This window comes from Danio rerio, chromosome 19 (assembly GCF_052040795.2).
Source record: "Danio rerio strain M-AB ecotype USA chromosome 19, GRCz13ab, whole genome shotgun sequence".
NCBI classification, from domain to species: Eukaryota; Metazoa; Chordata; class Actinopteri; order Cypriniformes; family Danionidae; genus Danio; species Danio rerio.
In genome coordinates this window covers 13,497,729-13,512,500 of record NC_141039.2, presented here as the reverse complement: position 1 = coordinate 13,512,500, position 14,772 = coordinate 13,497,729, and the positions used below count along the sequence as shown (strand labels likewise).

General features: G+C 36.3%; 2 protein-coding genes across 3 annotated transcripts in view; one reads left to right on the top strand and one right to left on the bottom strand.

Moving 5' to 3' along the window:
• Positions 1–6,518, bottom strand: part of seh1l (SEH1-like (S. cerevisiae)) — a 26,174-nt gene extending 19,656 nt beyond the window's left edge. Inside the window, exons 1-3 of one of the 2 annotated variants that reach the window (NM_199923.2) lie at positions 6,183–6,518; positions 5,793–5,843; positions 2,756–2,902 (exon numbers count right to left, since the gene is read on the bottom strand). In NM_199923.2, the coding sequence (NP_956217.2) occupies positions 2,756–2,902; positions 5,793–5,843; positions 6,183–6,293 (309 nt within the window). In that variant the 5' untranslated portion in view covers positions 6,294–6,518. The remainder of the gene's footprint in view (positions 1–2,755; positions 2,903–5,792; positions 5,844–6,182) is intronic. The other variant, XM_087294008.2, reaches the window with a different exon arrangement.
• A 2,021-nt stretch (positions 6,519–8,539) lies between these two features.
• Positions 8,540–14,563, top strand: ftr56 (finTRIM family, member 56). The gene is made up of 6 exons (XM_087295494.1): positions 8,540–9,172; positions 9,266–9,361; positions 11,573–11,806; positions 11,939–12,089; positions 12,188–12,247; positions 13,503–14,563. Exons 1-6 carry the CDS (start codon positions 8,597–8,599, stop codon positions 14,069–14,071), a joined length of 1,686 nt encoding a protein of 561 aa, XP_087151620.1. The 5' UTR covers positions 8,540–8,596; the 3' UTR covers positions 14,072–14,563.
• The last annotated feature ends 209 nt before the right edge of the window (positions 14,564–14,772 follow it).

The following is a 14,772-nucleotide window of genomic DNA, read 5'->3' as shown; positions in this document are numbered from 1 at the left end:
AAAAAAAGATTTTTGCTCTTTTTAGTGTGTGATGTTCTCCAATGTGACAAAGCCGCTCATCACAATGATGAAACTTGAACTAGGGTTTTTAAAAGTATTGACTTTAAAACCAATTAATAATGTCGTTTTTAAAATGTCTGTTTCCAGCTAGCTTGAGCGCTGTTGAAGCGAATACCTTCAGAAACAATTACAGTCATATGTGTTGACCATCTGAACACAATGGCCAATTAACAGTGTTTAAGGACCTGTGCAACAGTACTCAAATGTTTGCATGAAATAGACGTTTTTAAAATTTCAGCATTAACTGGTACCGAAGTTAACCATAATCTCATCTATGAAACAGGATTTATGTATCTGCTTTTTGTTTTTGTTGTTTTTTTTAAACAAACTCCTGGGGCCCGTTTCAGAAAGGAGGTTAAGTGAATTTTAAGAGTATTTTAACCCTGAAATAAAAGAAACTCTGGGTTTTCCGTTAAAACGGCAGGCTTGTTAAACTCAAGAAAGCAGGGTAAGTCAAGCCTGTTTCTGAAAGAGAGGTAACTTTAAATTAGAGTCAGTTACCGTGGTAACTTACTCTGTGACCCTAACCTGGTCAGGAACAGGTTTTATCCTCTAAACTTTTCGTTTCTGTCAGTCTTCTCTCCTTTTTTAAAGACGAAGCTGTATTTCTCGCCTTAGCCTTACGTTTCCACCCACCTATTTTAATGCTCATTTTGTAGATGTGCATAAAAACGATTGATGGAAACGTCATAATGCACATAACTTTTAAAAATACACATTAAAAACAGGTGCATAACTAAGTATGATAAACGTTTATTCGATAGAAAAAATGAGCCTAAAATACGATGGAAACACTTTTACTGAACAAATTCCAGTATGTGCATTATAAAAAATGTTTGTTATAGGAGATCATACGATGATGAAAATGTGTGTAAATGGACAAAACAGCAGGCTGAGGACACTGCAACACATCTTAAATGTTGTTTTGGTCATTCTAAAACGCCTTAACCGTTTCAGTATTTAAGTTATTTATATTATTAAAGACCTTCAGAGCGTCTGGAGCATGTCAAGAGTGTCTGCTCACCGTGTCTCAAGGGTTCAAACGCCACCACGTGTTCATTGTGTGTCAGTATTGTCTTCTGAGGCGCAAGTACATTTATTAAATAAGGAAAAGATTGACGCAGCTTCTTCTACCGCAGTAAATTCAGTTTTACTGTTGATATTTGGCACCTAAATCAGGAAGTGACGATTTTGTTCTCCTTGACTCATTGGATGGAAACGCTGCACATCTTTTATGCAATATTGCAGTTTTGTACATAAATTTAATTCATATATATTTGGATGGAAACATAGCTATTGCCTACATTTCAGTCACACAATGAACAAGGTCATGTACGAGAAGGTCAAGGTCACTTGTCCTTTTTTTATTAAATATTAGCTTAAATTCACTGACCTTCAATAGGGACATGTACTGTTACTAGATTAATGGGATTATTTTTCTTTCTAAAACTACTGTTTAGTTCTGATACACTGTAAATGTCATATCAACCTCCACCACTTGATCAATAAAAAAGGCAGACACAAAAGTGCACTATTAAATCTATTAAAACTGATCAACGTGTATAAAAGTGGGAACGTGTGTAAAAATTTTATAAACATCACACATTACATTTTATTATACTTAAATATTTAAATACTTTAAATGAACCCTAACTTAACATTAATTAGAGGAGCTGTTTTCCCACGCTAACTGTCTCTGTTTCACTGATGTAGTGGTGTTGCTTTTTTAAATATATGCTCATATTTGCTATAACTTTGCATGAGCATATCAAGTTCAGATGGAGAAAGAAATGCTGATCCCTTTTTTTCAGATGTTGCCATAGTCACTCGTAATATCTGCGCTCCATTGATAATGCCTTTTTATAGTCGCGGTGTGCAGGCTTAACTCTGAGTTGGCAAAGAGCATAGAATCACCAAGTGGCGACACTCTAGTGCAATTTGAAAAACAGCCACTAGATGGCGGTCATAGACGGCGGCCATTTTGGAATGAAAACTCCAATAGAACTACAGCATATTATAAGTCTGTAAAATAAACTATTAAAGGCACTGGTGATTGTGTTGTATTGTGGTCTCTGGTTGTATCTCAGCTTTAATGCGCTTTTTAAATAAATAAAAAATAAAAAACAAAGTAGGGGTTTTAAAGCATGTTGGCACAGCTGCTAGGTTAAACGACAAGTTGAAAATGTCTGCGAGTACCCCAGCGAGCTGTTACCTTGCCTTGCCTATTCGGAAACTGAAAACTCTGAGTTTTTATTCTCTCTGTAAATCAACTCAGAGTTCAAGTTTAAACTCAGAGTTGGTTGAACCTCCTTACTGAAACAGGCCCCTGTTCTACACTTAAAGGAACACTACATTTTTTTGTCGGGGTGGGGTGGATGCTCGTTTAGTAAGTCTCCTAGAGTTAAACATTTTACTTTTATTTTTGATCATTTTTATCCATTCAGCCGTTTTTTTGTTCTGGGGGGTTCTGCTATTTAGCTTAGCTTAGCATAATACTTTTATTTGAAACCTTGAAAAACAAGGACTGCATTCTGTACATGTGCACCATACCTGAAGAGTTCAGTATGAATACAGTTGTTGCACGCCCAATGTTGTATAAAAGTTTGGTTACACTTTAATTGTTGAAAAAAACACTTTCACGGTACTGTTATAGACTTGACAGCACTGAAACATTCTGGAAAACAGTTTTACAAACCCAATGACTTTGCCCCCGTTGTTTGTCGTTGGATTCTCCAACTATCTCCTCCCACACAGCTGCAGTGCGGTCAAAGGAACAAGATGCCAACACTTGACCAAACTCGGGATGTGCCCACGTCACCCTCCACACAGACCCACTATGAGTCTACAGACAGACAGAAATCACAATAATAGACAAAATTATAAATATATATGTTAACGTAAAATCTACCATCAATTATTGCCACTGTCCTTCACACTAGGATTTACGCACTGGTATGCAAGTGTTTATTAATCTAAAATATAATACACTTCAAAACTATTATGTATTTTTCGATGTATTTTATCCATTTATTAGGCGAAGAGCCATATATGATAAAGTCATTGATTATTACACAGTGCTTTCCACACATAGGTTTTACTTGGGCGGGCTGCCCAGGTATATTATCAGTCGGCCAAGTATATTTAGTAGGGATGGGAAGATTAATCGATATGTATCGATACGCGGTCATGCGCGTGCACGATGCGAGTGCATCGGTAGAGCAGCAGAGGATGAATGAAATTTTGGAAGCAAATCGAGATGCATCGGTTTTTGCGAGATGTATCGGTTTTTCCAAGATACAGCTTATATTTTTAATATAGAATGTATTTTTTATTTATTAACAAGTGTTGTCAACCTGTTTTTGGCGCATAATTTAACGGATAACGGATTTGCGGATGTGTGCACTTACACTACAACTGTATCAGGTGTGCGGATGAAGCTAGTGGTGCGCCCTCAGAAAGCGCGAGAAGCAAAACAAACATTTTATTCCCCACTGAGTTTTAAATCTAAAGTATGGCAACATTATGGATTTAAGGATGGACGACATGACAGGACAGATGCAATTTGCAAAATGTGCCGCGCATCTATAAAATACGCGGGCAGTACGACTAATCTGAAATCTCACTTGAAGCGGCGCCTCGGTGTTGTTGTGAAAGCATCTTCCAGTGGACCTCTATTCTGCCGCCCTATGCGCGGATATAACTGAGGACGCGCGGGTGTCGCGGATCTCTATTCTTCCGCCCTATACGCGGATATAACTGAGGACGCGGGTGTCGCGGACCTCTATTCTGCCACCCTATGCGCGGATATAACTGAGGACAAGCGGGCGCTGATGGAGGTGTCGCGGACATAACTGAGGATGCGGGTGGTAAGGGGGGGGGTGTTGCGGACGCCGCCCTCTCTATACTGCCGCCCTAGGCGGCCGCCTAGGTCGCCTCTATGGACGTGCCGGCCCTGTTCATCTGCAAAGATATTCAGCCTAGTGTCACGGAGAACGAAGGTTTTGAACACCTCCTTCTGTTAATTTTTATTTAATTATAATAATAATAATAATATTAATAATAATAATGATAAAAATAATGGGTGTCACGGTGGCACAGTGGGTAGTTTGACCACCTCACAGCAAGAAGATTGCTGGTTTGTTATATTTTTATTAGCCTGTTGTTTACAGTGCAAGTGATGTTTCAAAGCAGCATAACACTGCTAGTTCACAACCTTAAGTTTTGAATAATCAGTGGCAAAATATATCTTTGTAAAACTTGTTTTCATAGTTGAAAAGTTAAATCACAATTCTTGTTGTGCAATGCTCAACCTTTATGTTGAAAGAGTGCAAATATAAATATTTTAATATATATTGCACTTATACATTCTGTTTATCTTGAAAATACTTAAATAATATTTGCTATAGGTTCTAAAATGGCCCTCTACTGTAAACTGACACTCTGGCTCTGAGAGAAAAGCCAGTTTGTAAAAAAAAGTCTTGGTTTTGCTTGGTTAATAAATAATCAATCAAACTCATTCAATGGCACAGCATCCTCTTTCACATCATCTCATAAACTTGAACTAATTAGTTAGTGCTGAATTATCGCATTGTATCGTGATATGGGTGTAAATCGTATCGTGTTGCATCGCAATGTCACAAATGTATCGCTAATATATCAGATCGTATTCTTTGTATCGAGATGCGTATCGGATCGGCATTATAGCTTAGATGCCCAACCCTAATATTTAGTGACACATTTATTTTGTATATTTTATAATATAAACAAAAATTCACGAATGATTAAGTAGTTGAAAAGTAGTCTCATGTGCTCTGCAGACCAACAGAGACATGTACCTTTTTGCGACCGGCCGGGATTTCTAGATCTACTAAAATGTCCGGAAATTGGTTTTGCTTTCGTTTTCTAAACTGTTATTTTATGCAAACAGCCGCAAGAGAAATATTAAATTATTAATTCCTTTATCTCAACGACTCATAAAAACTTTGCTAAATACTCAGAGGACGGAATTACATCTAAACTGGCTGCAGAACATTTATACAACATTAGAAATGGGTAATCAACTATATAATCGACAGGTTTTATTCTAACTATTTTAATTATTTAGAGATATTTTCTGTTTTTATTAATTTTCCTGTCTTTTACTTCTCATCTGCTCTGCTGTGTATTTTATTAATTTGATGATGTCGATATATTACATATTTTATACATCTCTAATGCTTTTATAGTGTTTATTAGGGAAAAAGCATAAAAGAGAAATAGTTAACGTTTTTATTTATTTATTTCAACAGTGTTTTTTTTTTTACTTTAGCCCATTGAAAAGAAAAGTTCAAAACAGATAATAATAAAATATGGTTAAAATCAAATTATGTTTTGTTTATCACTTATAGTCAACTATTTATGTGCTGAAGGTAAAAAGTGTTTCAATCCAGCCACAACTGCAAGTATATTTCAAACCTTTGAAAAAGCACTGATTGCATGTTTTTTAACCATAAAAGTTCAGAAAGCCCAGTTTTTATCATAATGAGCATTTCAATTAGTACTCTAAAAGGGGTAAATAAATATAGGTATGAAATTTCTGATTATTTTTACACCAACCTGTCAACGTATAGGTCAAATAGTTAGATTTCACTTTTTGCTTGAGTTATATGCATCTTTGCAAAATATGACAAACAAATCTATATTAAAACCTAAAATTCATACTTTTAAAGCACATACAAAACAACAGCTCATACCTTCCAACTAGCAGTGCAGTGCCATTCTCCATCATCACCTTTATCCCAGACCTACAACAGTATAATAATAAAAACAATTATAATGAGGGACAGTTTTAAACATGTGATAAAGAACCGCTGTACATCAGCTTTAAATGTCTGTGTGCATTAACGACAAGTAGAAAATGGCTTATAAGTCTGCTTACAGAGAGACAAACACCTTTAAACATATTCACAATCCGTAAACAACGTTATTATGTCGTTATTGCAGAAACTGTAACTTAACTTGGAAGAAGACTATTGTTGTCTCTCAAAAACTATGGTTGTTTGAATAGAGTCTATATTGGCAGCTTATTGGGTTTATGGACAATGAACAAGCAAAAAATCTGAATTCGACTTTAGTTTTCTTGCCTTGACGCTCTGATCACTGGAGCAGGTCGCCATCCTCCGTCCATGGAAGTCGTAGGAGACATCGTGAATCAGATCTTTATGATCCGCTGCGATGCTTTTCGCAACAAACATATTGCATGGAAACTAACTATTAATTAGGCTTGTAAAATATATCCTACAGTTTAGAAAAAGAATCAGCAGAAGGGGGTTTGTTCAAACTTTAGCAGAAACATCGAGCTCTACGGTGCCATGTTTCTTCACTCGAATTCGTTGTTCGCTGCTTTAATACTGCAGTCGAACACAGTTTACTGCCATCTATTGCACTAGCGGAGTTACTGCAAGTCTCCTATCAAGCCTTACAAAAAAATGGTGTAATTGTTTATGTGTATACCGCCGCCTACTGTACCGGGATATGCAATTTCAATGGTTCATGTACAGTTGAAGTCAGAATTATTAGCCCCCTAAATTATTAGCCCCGTTTATCCCCCCCCCCCCCCATTTCTTTTTAACGGAGAAAGATTTTTTTCAATAGATTTCTAAATATAAGTTTTAATAACTAATTTCTAATCACTGATTTATTTTATCTTTGTCATGATGACAGTAAAGAATATTTGACTAGATATTTTTCAAGACACTTCTATACAGCTTAAAGAGAAATTTAAAGGCTTAACTAGGTTAATTAGGTTAACTATGCAGGTTATGGTAATTATTGTATAACCATGGTTTGTTCTAGGGGCTAATAATTTTGACCTTAAAATGGTTTTAGAAAAAATTAAAAACTGCTTTTATTCTACCTGAAATAAAACAAAAAAGACTTTCTCCAGAAGAAAAAAAAATATCAGACATACAGTAAAAATTCCCTTGCTCTTTTAAACATCATTTAAGAAATATATTAAAAAAAAGAATATAAAAACAAAATCAAAGGGGGGCTAATAATTCTGACTTCAACTGTACATTGTACAGAAAGAAAAGAACTACTAGTCCATTTTACCGTATTTAAAAATAGATTTGTAAATAAAATTTGTATTATCATTAGTGGGTGATGCAGTGGCGCAGTGCTGTCGCCTCACAGCAAGAAGGTCGCTAGTTCGAGCCTTGGCTGGGTCAGTTGGTGTTTCTGTGTGGAGTTTGCATGCTCTCCCTGCGTTTGCGTGGGTTTCCTCCAGGTGCTCTGGTTTCCCCCACAGTCCAAAGACATGCGCTACAGGTTGGATAGGTTGAATTGTCTGTAGCGTATGAGTGTGAAAGAGTGTGTATGGATGTTTCCCAGAGATGGGTTGCAGCTGGAAGGGCATCAAGGGCATCCGCTGTGAATGTGAGTTTCTACACACACACACATACACACACACACACACACACACACACACACACACACACACACACACACACACACACACATTGTAAAAGTTTCAAAAGAAACTTTCATGTGTTGAAAATATGTTTAAGTTTATCATTAATATGAATATTGCTCAGTTCATTCAGCCATTTAATTTACCTGCATTCCAAAGTCTATAACAAATTGATTATGAAATGTCATAAAGATGCTCAATTATAATCCGTTTAAAGAGAACTTTAGAAAATACAATTGATTACATTTCATTCATTCATTTATTTTCTTTTCGGCTTAGTCCCTTTATTAATCTGGGGTCACCACAGCAGAATGAGCTGCCAACTTATCCAGCATATGTTTTGCTCAGCGGGTGCCCTTCCAGCCGCAACCCATCACTGGGAAACATCCATACACGTTTTTTCACACACACTATGGACAATTTAGCCTACCCAATTCACCTATAGCATGTCTTTAGACTTGTGGGGAAAACCGGACCACCAGGAGGAAACCTGGAGAAGAACAAAAATGCCAACTGATTCAGTCGAGGCTCAAACTAGCGACCTTCTTGTTGTGAGGCGATCATCCTACCCACTGCGCCACCATGCAGCCCTTTAATACATTTACTTTTTTTTATCCAATCGCATGTTGACTATTTATCTGCACTTTTTTGGATGCTTAAGGATTTCAGCCAATGTGGACAAAAGTAAACAATCCTTTATCACACAAATCATTGAATTCTCAACAATATGTTAACTGCTAATATTTCACTTGAAATCTCTGATTTATGCATTGTATAAGTGCTGGAGAACATTTTTATTATCATAAACAGCCCTACAATGTACATAGAGAGGTATTCATCAGTGCAAATCATGTTTGCATATAAACAGCTTCTTACAAAGACTTTATCCATATTTGCTATAATAGCATGTGCAACTGTGTGTTTCACTATACTCCCCTCTAGTGGACCTCGAGGAAGTTTGAGTGCATTTTCTATGGTTACTCCCGTTTTGCTCACGCCTATAAATCTCAGAACCAGGAAATCACATCTACACTTCTGGGAAAACAAAACTTAAGTGCGGATTATTTGTGTTGTGTCTGCGGTAAAATGGCTGAATCCAGGTTTTCTCAGGAGCAGTTCAGCTGTCCAGTGTGTTTGGAGCTCTTGAAGAATCCAGTGGCCATTCCATGTGGACACAGTTACTGTATGAGCTGCATTACCGACTACTGGCATCACGAGGATGAGAAGAGAGTTTATAGCTGCCCTCAGTGCAGACAGACCTTCAGTCCAAGACCTGCTTTAAATAAAAACACCATGCTGGCTGAAGTGGTGGAGCAACTGAAGAAGACAAAACATCACACTGCTGCTGTTCCTGCTGGAGATGGAGACGTGGAGTGTGACAGCTGTACTGGAAGAAAACACAAAGCCATCAAGTCCTGTCTGGTGTGTCTGAACTCTTACTGTCAAAATCATCTTGAACAACATGAGAATCTCTTCAAAGGTAAAAGACACAACCTAATAGACGCTACTGGACGGCTTCAGGAGATGATCTGCCGTAAACATGATAAACTCCTAGAAATTTACTGCCGTACAGACCAGAGGTGTATTTGTATGCTCTGTATGGTGGATGAACACAAAGATCATGAAACTGTATCAACTTCAGCAGAGAGGACAGAGAAACAGGTATGGACTGAAACACTTTCATTTTCAATGAAAAGACAAACACAAATGCCACATACTTTCAGTTTCACTTTATTTCCATGTATTCTCATACAGAAACAATTAGGAGAGATACAGAGAAAATTCCAGCAGCAAATCCAGAAAAGAGAGAGGAAGCTTCAAGAGCTAAATGAAGCTGTGAAGATTCATGAGGTAAAATGCAAGAAAAAAGTAGCACTGATTTATATAGGTTTATGTATGTGTTGGGGGGGGTACTTACAATATAAAAAAAGTATTCATGCTGTTGGTGGATCAACTGAGTCTACGAAACAAAATCAATGCCAAAAGTATTGAAATAAAAAGCTTATCGAATAGCACAAGCTGAAAAAAATACATTGAAATAACAACTGCTCGCATTTTAATGAGTTGAATTGTGAGGGTTTGTATTTTTAGGGCCTGGAATTTAAGACAGCTGTTTATTTAAGCTTTGAATATTTCAGCTAAAAATATTTCCAACACGTTTTCATATTTAAAAATTGAATAATTTAGATTCAATTATTCAGATTTTATGTATAATATTCAAAAGACAATTTCCAGTTCATTTTATTTCAGTTAAAAAATTCGCTTCCATAAATATCATTGGATCAAATTTGACTGTTAAAATTCGACATTGACAATATTAAATGCTATTTTTGTGTCGTTATTAGCCTCTTTCCTCACCTTTTCACTTTTTCCTCACCTTTTCACTTGTTTAAATCTTAAATTGGTCCACCTGCTAGTGATAAAAAGCAGCTGGAGATTGTCAATCTACAATCTATTGCTTGTCTTGCAGTTGCCAGAAGTAATGTCAAATTTTAAGAGCTGAATTTGGTCCACTGGATTTATGGAAGCGAATTTTTGAACTGAAATAAAATGAAATTTTCACCGGTAATGAATATTTTGTAAGTGAAATCTGGAAATTGAATATGAAATATTGAAATTCTAAGTATGAAAATGTGTTAGAAGTATTTTTAGTTGAAATATTCAACGCTTAAATAAACAGCTGTGCTAAATTCCAGGCCCTAAAAATACAAGCCCTGGCAATTCAAGTCATTAAAAATGCAAGCAGTTATTAATTCAATGTATTATTTTTTTTCAGTTTGTGCTATTTGAACAGCTTTTTATTTCAATACTTTTGGCATTGATATTGTTCCATATGTGTCAATGATGCACAATATTTCTCCTCAGCAATCAACTACAACCTGTGCTATACAACCAAAAACACATTTCTTTGAAGCCGTGCTCCAGAAAGTCTTGTTCAGTGATTTATGTCTTCATTATCTTGAGTGAAGTGCATTGATGGGTGTGCTCTTGAGCAGGGGTTCCCAAACTTTTCAGCCCGCGACCCCCAAAATAACAATGCCAGTGACTCGCGACCCCTAATATCTTCTGTGATGGTTATACTGTAAATACAGAAACCCTGCTTGCAATGTCGCACACACACACCAATAGACCCAAGTCTATTCTTCGTTTATTTTTTTTTTAAGTATGTGAGTGCTGTAAATGGGCCAGAAAGTTTAACTTGCTGTTATAAAATCAATCTGCTGCATCTAACGCTATTGCTGTGTCTTTAATAATAGCCCAGGGGTCGCATTCCAATAGAACTAGTAACTATCAGCTACTATAGTAACTATATATAGTAGTATATAGTAACTGTTAATGACTATTTTTTGCTTTTTAGTAGGTTATGGTTTAATAACAATAAATAGATTTTTGGAAATCACCAGGTGACCCCCCTTCATTGTCCCGCAACCCCTTCGGGGGTCCCGACCCCTACTTTGAGAACCACTGCTCTCGAGAACTGGTCATATAAGGACTTTCACTCTTAATAATGTCAATTAGAGCCTTGTTCAACCAAACTTTCTGAAACTGGCACCAACAACAGAAATATACGATTGTTGACAAAGAAACACAAAAATAACTCTTAATGCAGTGATTGGTTAAAGTTGCTGGAAGATAATTCAAGGTTATATAATGCAATTTCAAAGAGTAAATGTGCAACTGAGATAGTTCACCTAAAAATGAAAATTTACTCACAATTTACTCACCCTCAAGTGATTCAAATCTTTGTAAGTTTCTTCTGTTAAATATATAAGATAATACATTGTGCAAAATCAGAGATTGTGATGAAAGCTGGAAACTTGTAACCATTGACATCACCCATATTAGATTTTGTCCTTGCAAGTCAGTAGTAACACCTAATTAAAAAAAAAAAAAAACTTATTTTGAGTTTAACCAGGAATAGTGAAAGTCAAATAGGTTTTAAGCAAGTAGATTACAAGCAAATAATGACTGAAATTTCATTTTTGGGTGAACTATCCCTTTAAGTAGAGAAATAGAGATTTTTTAACATTGTCAGAGCTAATTGTGATGTCTGTTTTACAGCGCTCTGCACAGACAGCAGTGAAGGACAGTGAGAGGGTCTTTTCTGAACTCATCCGCTCCATTGAGAGAAAACGCTCTGAGGTCACACAGATGATCAGAGATCAAGAAAAGATCACAGTCGGTCGAGCTGAAGGACTCTTGAAGCAACTGCAGCAGGAGATTGATGATCTGAGAGGGAAGAACGCTAAGCTGGAGCAGCTTTCACACACACACGATCACATCTGTTTCATCCAGGTGACACTAATCTTTACATCACCAAGTGTTTTTACTCATATTGCATCTGTTGACCATTGAATAGCATACGTTTTTTTATTTAAATTAAGTTATACTTTAGTTTTCCTTTTAGTTGTTTGACTGTCTTTGTAGAGTTTCGCATCTCTCCCTGTTCCTCCTGCATCTCCTGATGTCCCCAGCATTACTGTTAGTTCTTATGATGATGTAGGAAAATCTGTCTCTCAACTGAGACAGAAACTGGAGGATTTCTGCAGAGAGGAGACTGAAAACATATCTGGTCAAGGTAAAACAAACCTTTAAAAAAATAATAGTTTTAAAGATAAATCCTAAAATGAAACAATGTAAGTGTTGTGAAATTATATATATGTGCTGTTTTCACAGTGACATGCATCCAGATCATTCCCACTCCAGAATATGAGAGCAGGAATGACTTCCTACAATGTAAGTTGTTCGGAAAATTGAAACATACATATATACAGTTGAAGTCAGAATTATTAGCTCCCCAGGTAGCAAAGATTTCTGGCCCAGACTTGGCATAAAGCTGGCACAGCAGGCATTTGTCCGGCCCTGGCATGCAGCATGTGGGCCAAACATGGCCCAACATGGCTGAGGTGGCACCGACTTACAGGTGGCACTTAAGACTTGGGCCAGATATCAAATGTAGTATTTGGCCCAAAATGTCAAATTGTATATGTGGGCCACGTAAGTTTGGCTTATCTTGACCCACTTTTAAAATACATTTAAAAACCTTTTGAGTAAAGAAAAAAATATTTGCTTCACGAAAAAGCACAGCCATGAAGTGAAATGCTTCAAGAGTTTACTAAAAACATTGCAGTCGTGACACACCAACATATCTGGCCCAGTTCAGGCCCAGTTTTGGGTTATTAGCTTGGCTGAGACTTGGCCCAGATATGGTCCATGTTCGCCTCTTGTACGGAAGCCAGACTTGTTCCAGTCATGTACCGTAATTCACTGCAGCATGTGGGCCAAGCAAATGCTCATGGTGTGGGCCAGATCTGGGCCAGAGAAATTTTGCTATGGGGGTCCCCTTTTGAATTTTTTTTCTTTTTTAAATATTTCCCAAATGATTTTTAACAGAGCATGGAAATTGTCAAAGTATGTCTAATAATATTTTTTCCTCTGGATAAAGTCTTTTTTGTTTTATTTTGGCTAGAATTAAAGCAGATTTTATTTTTTTAAAAACATTTTTAAGGACAAAATTATAAACCCCTTTAAGCTATAATTTTATTTGATTGTCTGCAGAAGAAATTGTCGATATACAATAACTTGCCTAATTACCCTAACTTGCCTAGTTAACCTAATTAACCATCAAATCAAAAAATGTTGTTTCAGTTTGTTCATTTTTATAGGTTGAATATAAAATTGAGCAAAATAAATCACAACGTTTGATCCTAGTAAACACGGTATAACAACAGTGATTATACAGTAGATAACAGCTACTGTAAATTATGTCAAATCAGTTTTGTATTGTGTTGAAATAAAATTTGTAAACGAATCAAAATCCCCAGTGACTAAATATGCTTAATGTGTTAAATCTGTAATAATGTTAAATCCACTTACACATTTAAAGTGAAAAAAAATTAAACTGATTCATAAATGATAACGATTTAATTGTATTTGTGCCTTGTTAATGCATATCCAGCAAAAGGTTTTACTTTGTTTTTTTTTCTATTAGATTTCTGTCATTTCTCCCTGGATCCAAACACAGCTCATCAATGTCTCTGTCTGTCTGAGAGGAGCAGAGTAGTGACCTTATCTAGCAGACAGAATTATCCTGATCATTTAGACAGATTTGATCAGTGTCGTCAGGTGCTGTGCAGAGAGAGTGTTTGTGGACGCTGCTACTGGGAGGTGGAGTGGAGTGGGAATGTAGATATTTCAGTGTCATATAAAAGCATCAGCAGAAAGGGAGAGGGTGACGTTCAGTGTAGATTTGGATGTAATGATCAGTCCTGGAGTTTGTCTTGCTCCCGCTCCAGTTGTTCATTCAGACACAATGACATAAAGACTGATCTCGCTGTAGTGCCCGGCAATAGAATAGGAGTGTATGTGGATCACAGTGCAGGAATTCTGTCCTTCTACAGTGTTTCTGACACAATGACCCTCATCCACAGAGTCCACACCAGATTCACTCAGCCCCTCTATCCTGGCTTTAGATTTTTACATGTATTTGTTGGTATTTTAAAACAAGTTTTAGATAATTTTTCAGGTGAAACTGCAAGAGTTAAACTGTGTGACAGATAGATGGTCAAAGTGATTATTTCTTCAATACAGTAATTCGGCTAATATAATAAATTGTATTTTAATTCTTAATGCAAAACATTTGATTGGATCCGATACAGATGAATGCATTTGAGAAGTTTGTGAGGTAACTATTTTCTCATTTGATCATCTTTTCATTACAGTCTGATCTGTATATTATTGATCTTCTGTTATACAAAAATGTATGCATGTCATGAGATTAATGCCTACGTAAAGCCGTAATGCCTATACTGAAGTCAAAATTGAAACAATGGACAAAAAACATTGACAAAAATGGACAAAAAGACAAAATATATATAATAAAACAAGTTTGCTTTGGTAATGTAAATGAAAATTGGAAAATCTGCTTCCACTCTTGACTGGCGTTCCTTCTACATCAGGTTGATTGTGCAGAAATTAATAATGTGTGTATTTAAAACAGATACATTCAGTTGATTAAAATGCTGTCTGGACACAGTAGACATCCTATTGTTATTCTGTTGTATTGTCTCTTTAGTTGTGTGTCTTAAAGTGTGGTAAACTATATAAAATGACAAGCAACATGCTATTACAGGATGTGTGAATATGAGGATAAACCTTATAATTCAAACTTTTGCATGGGGTTTCATGGTGATTAGAGATATGTGAACATCAAGCTTCTTTAGCCTTATCTACTAATTACTTATTCATTTTTTGTTTATTTT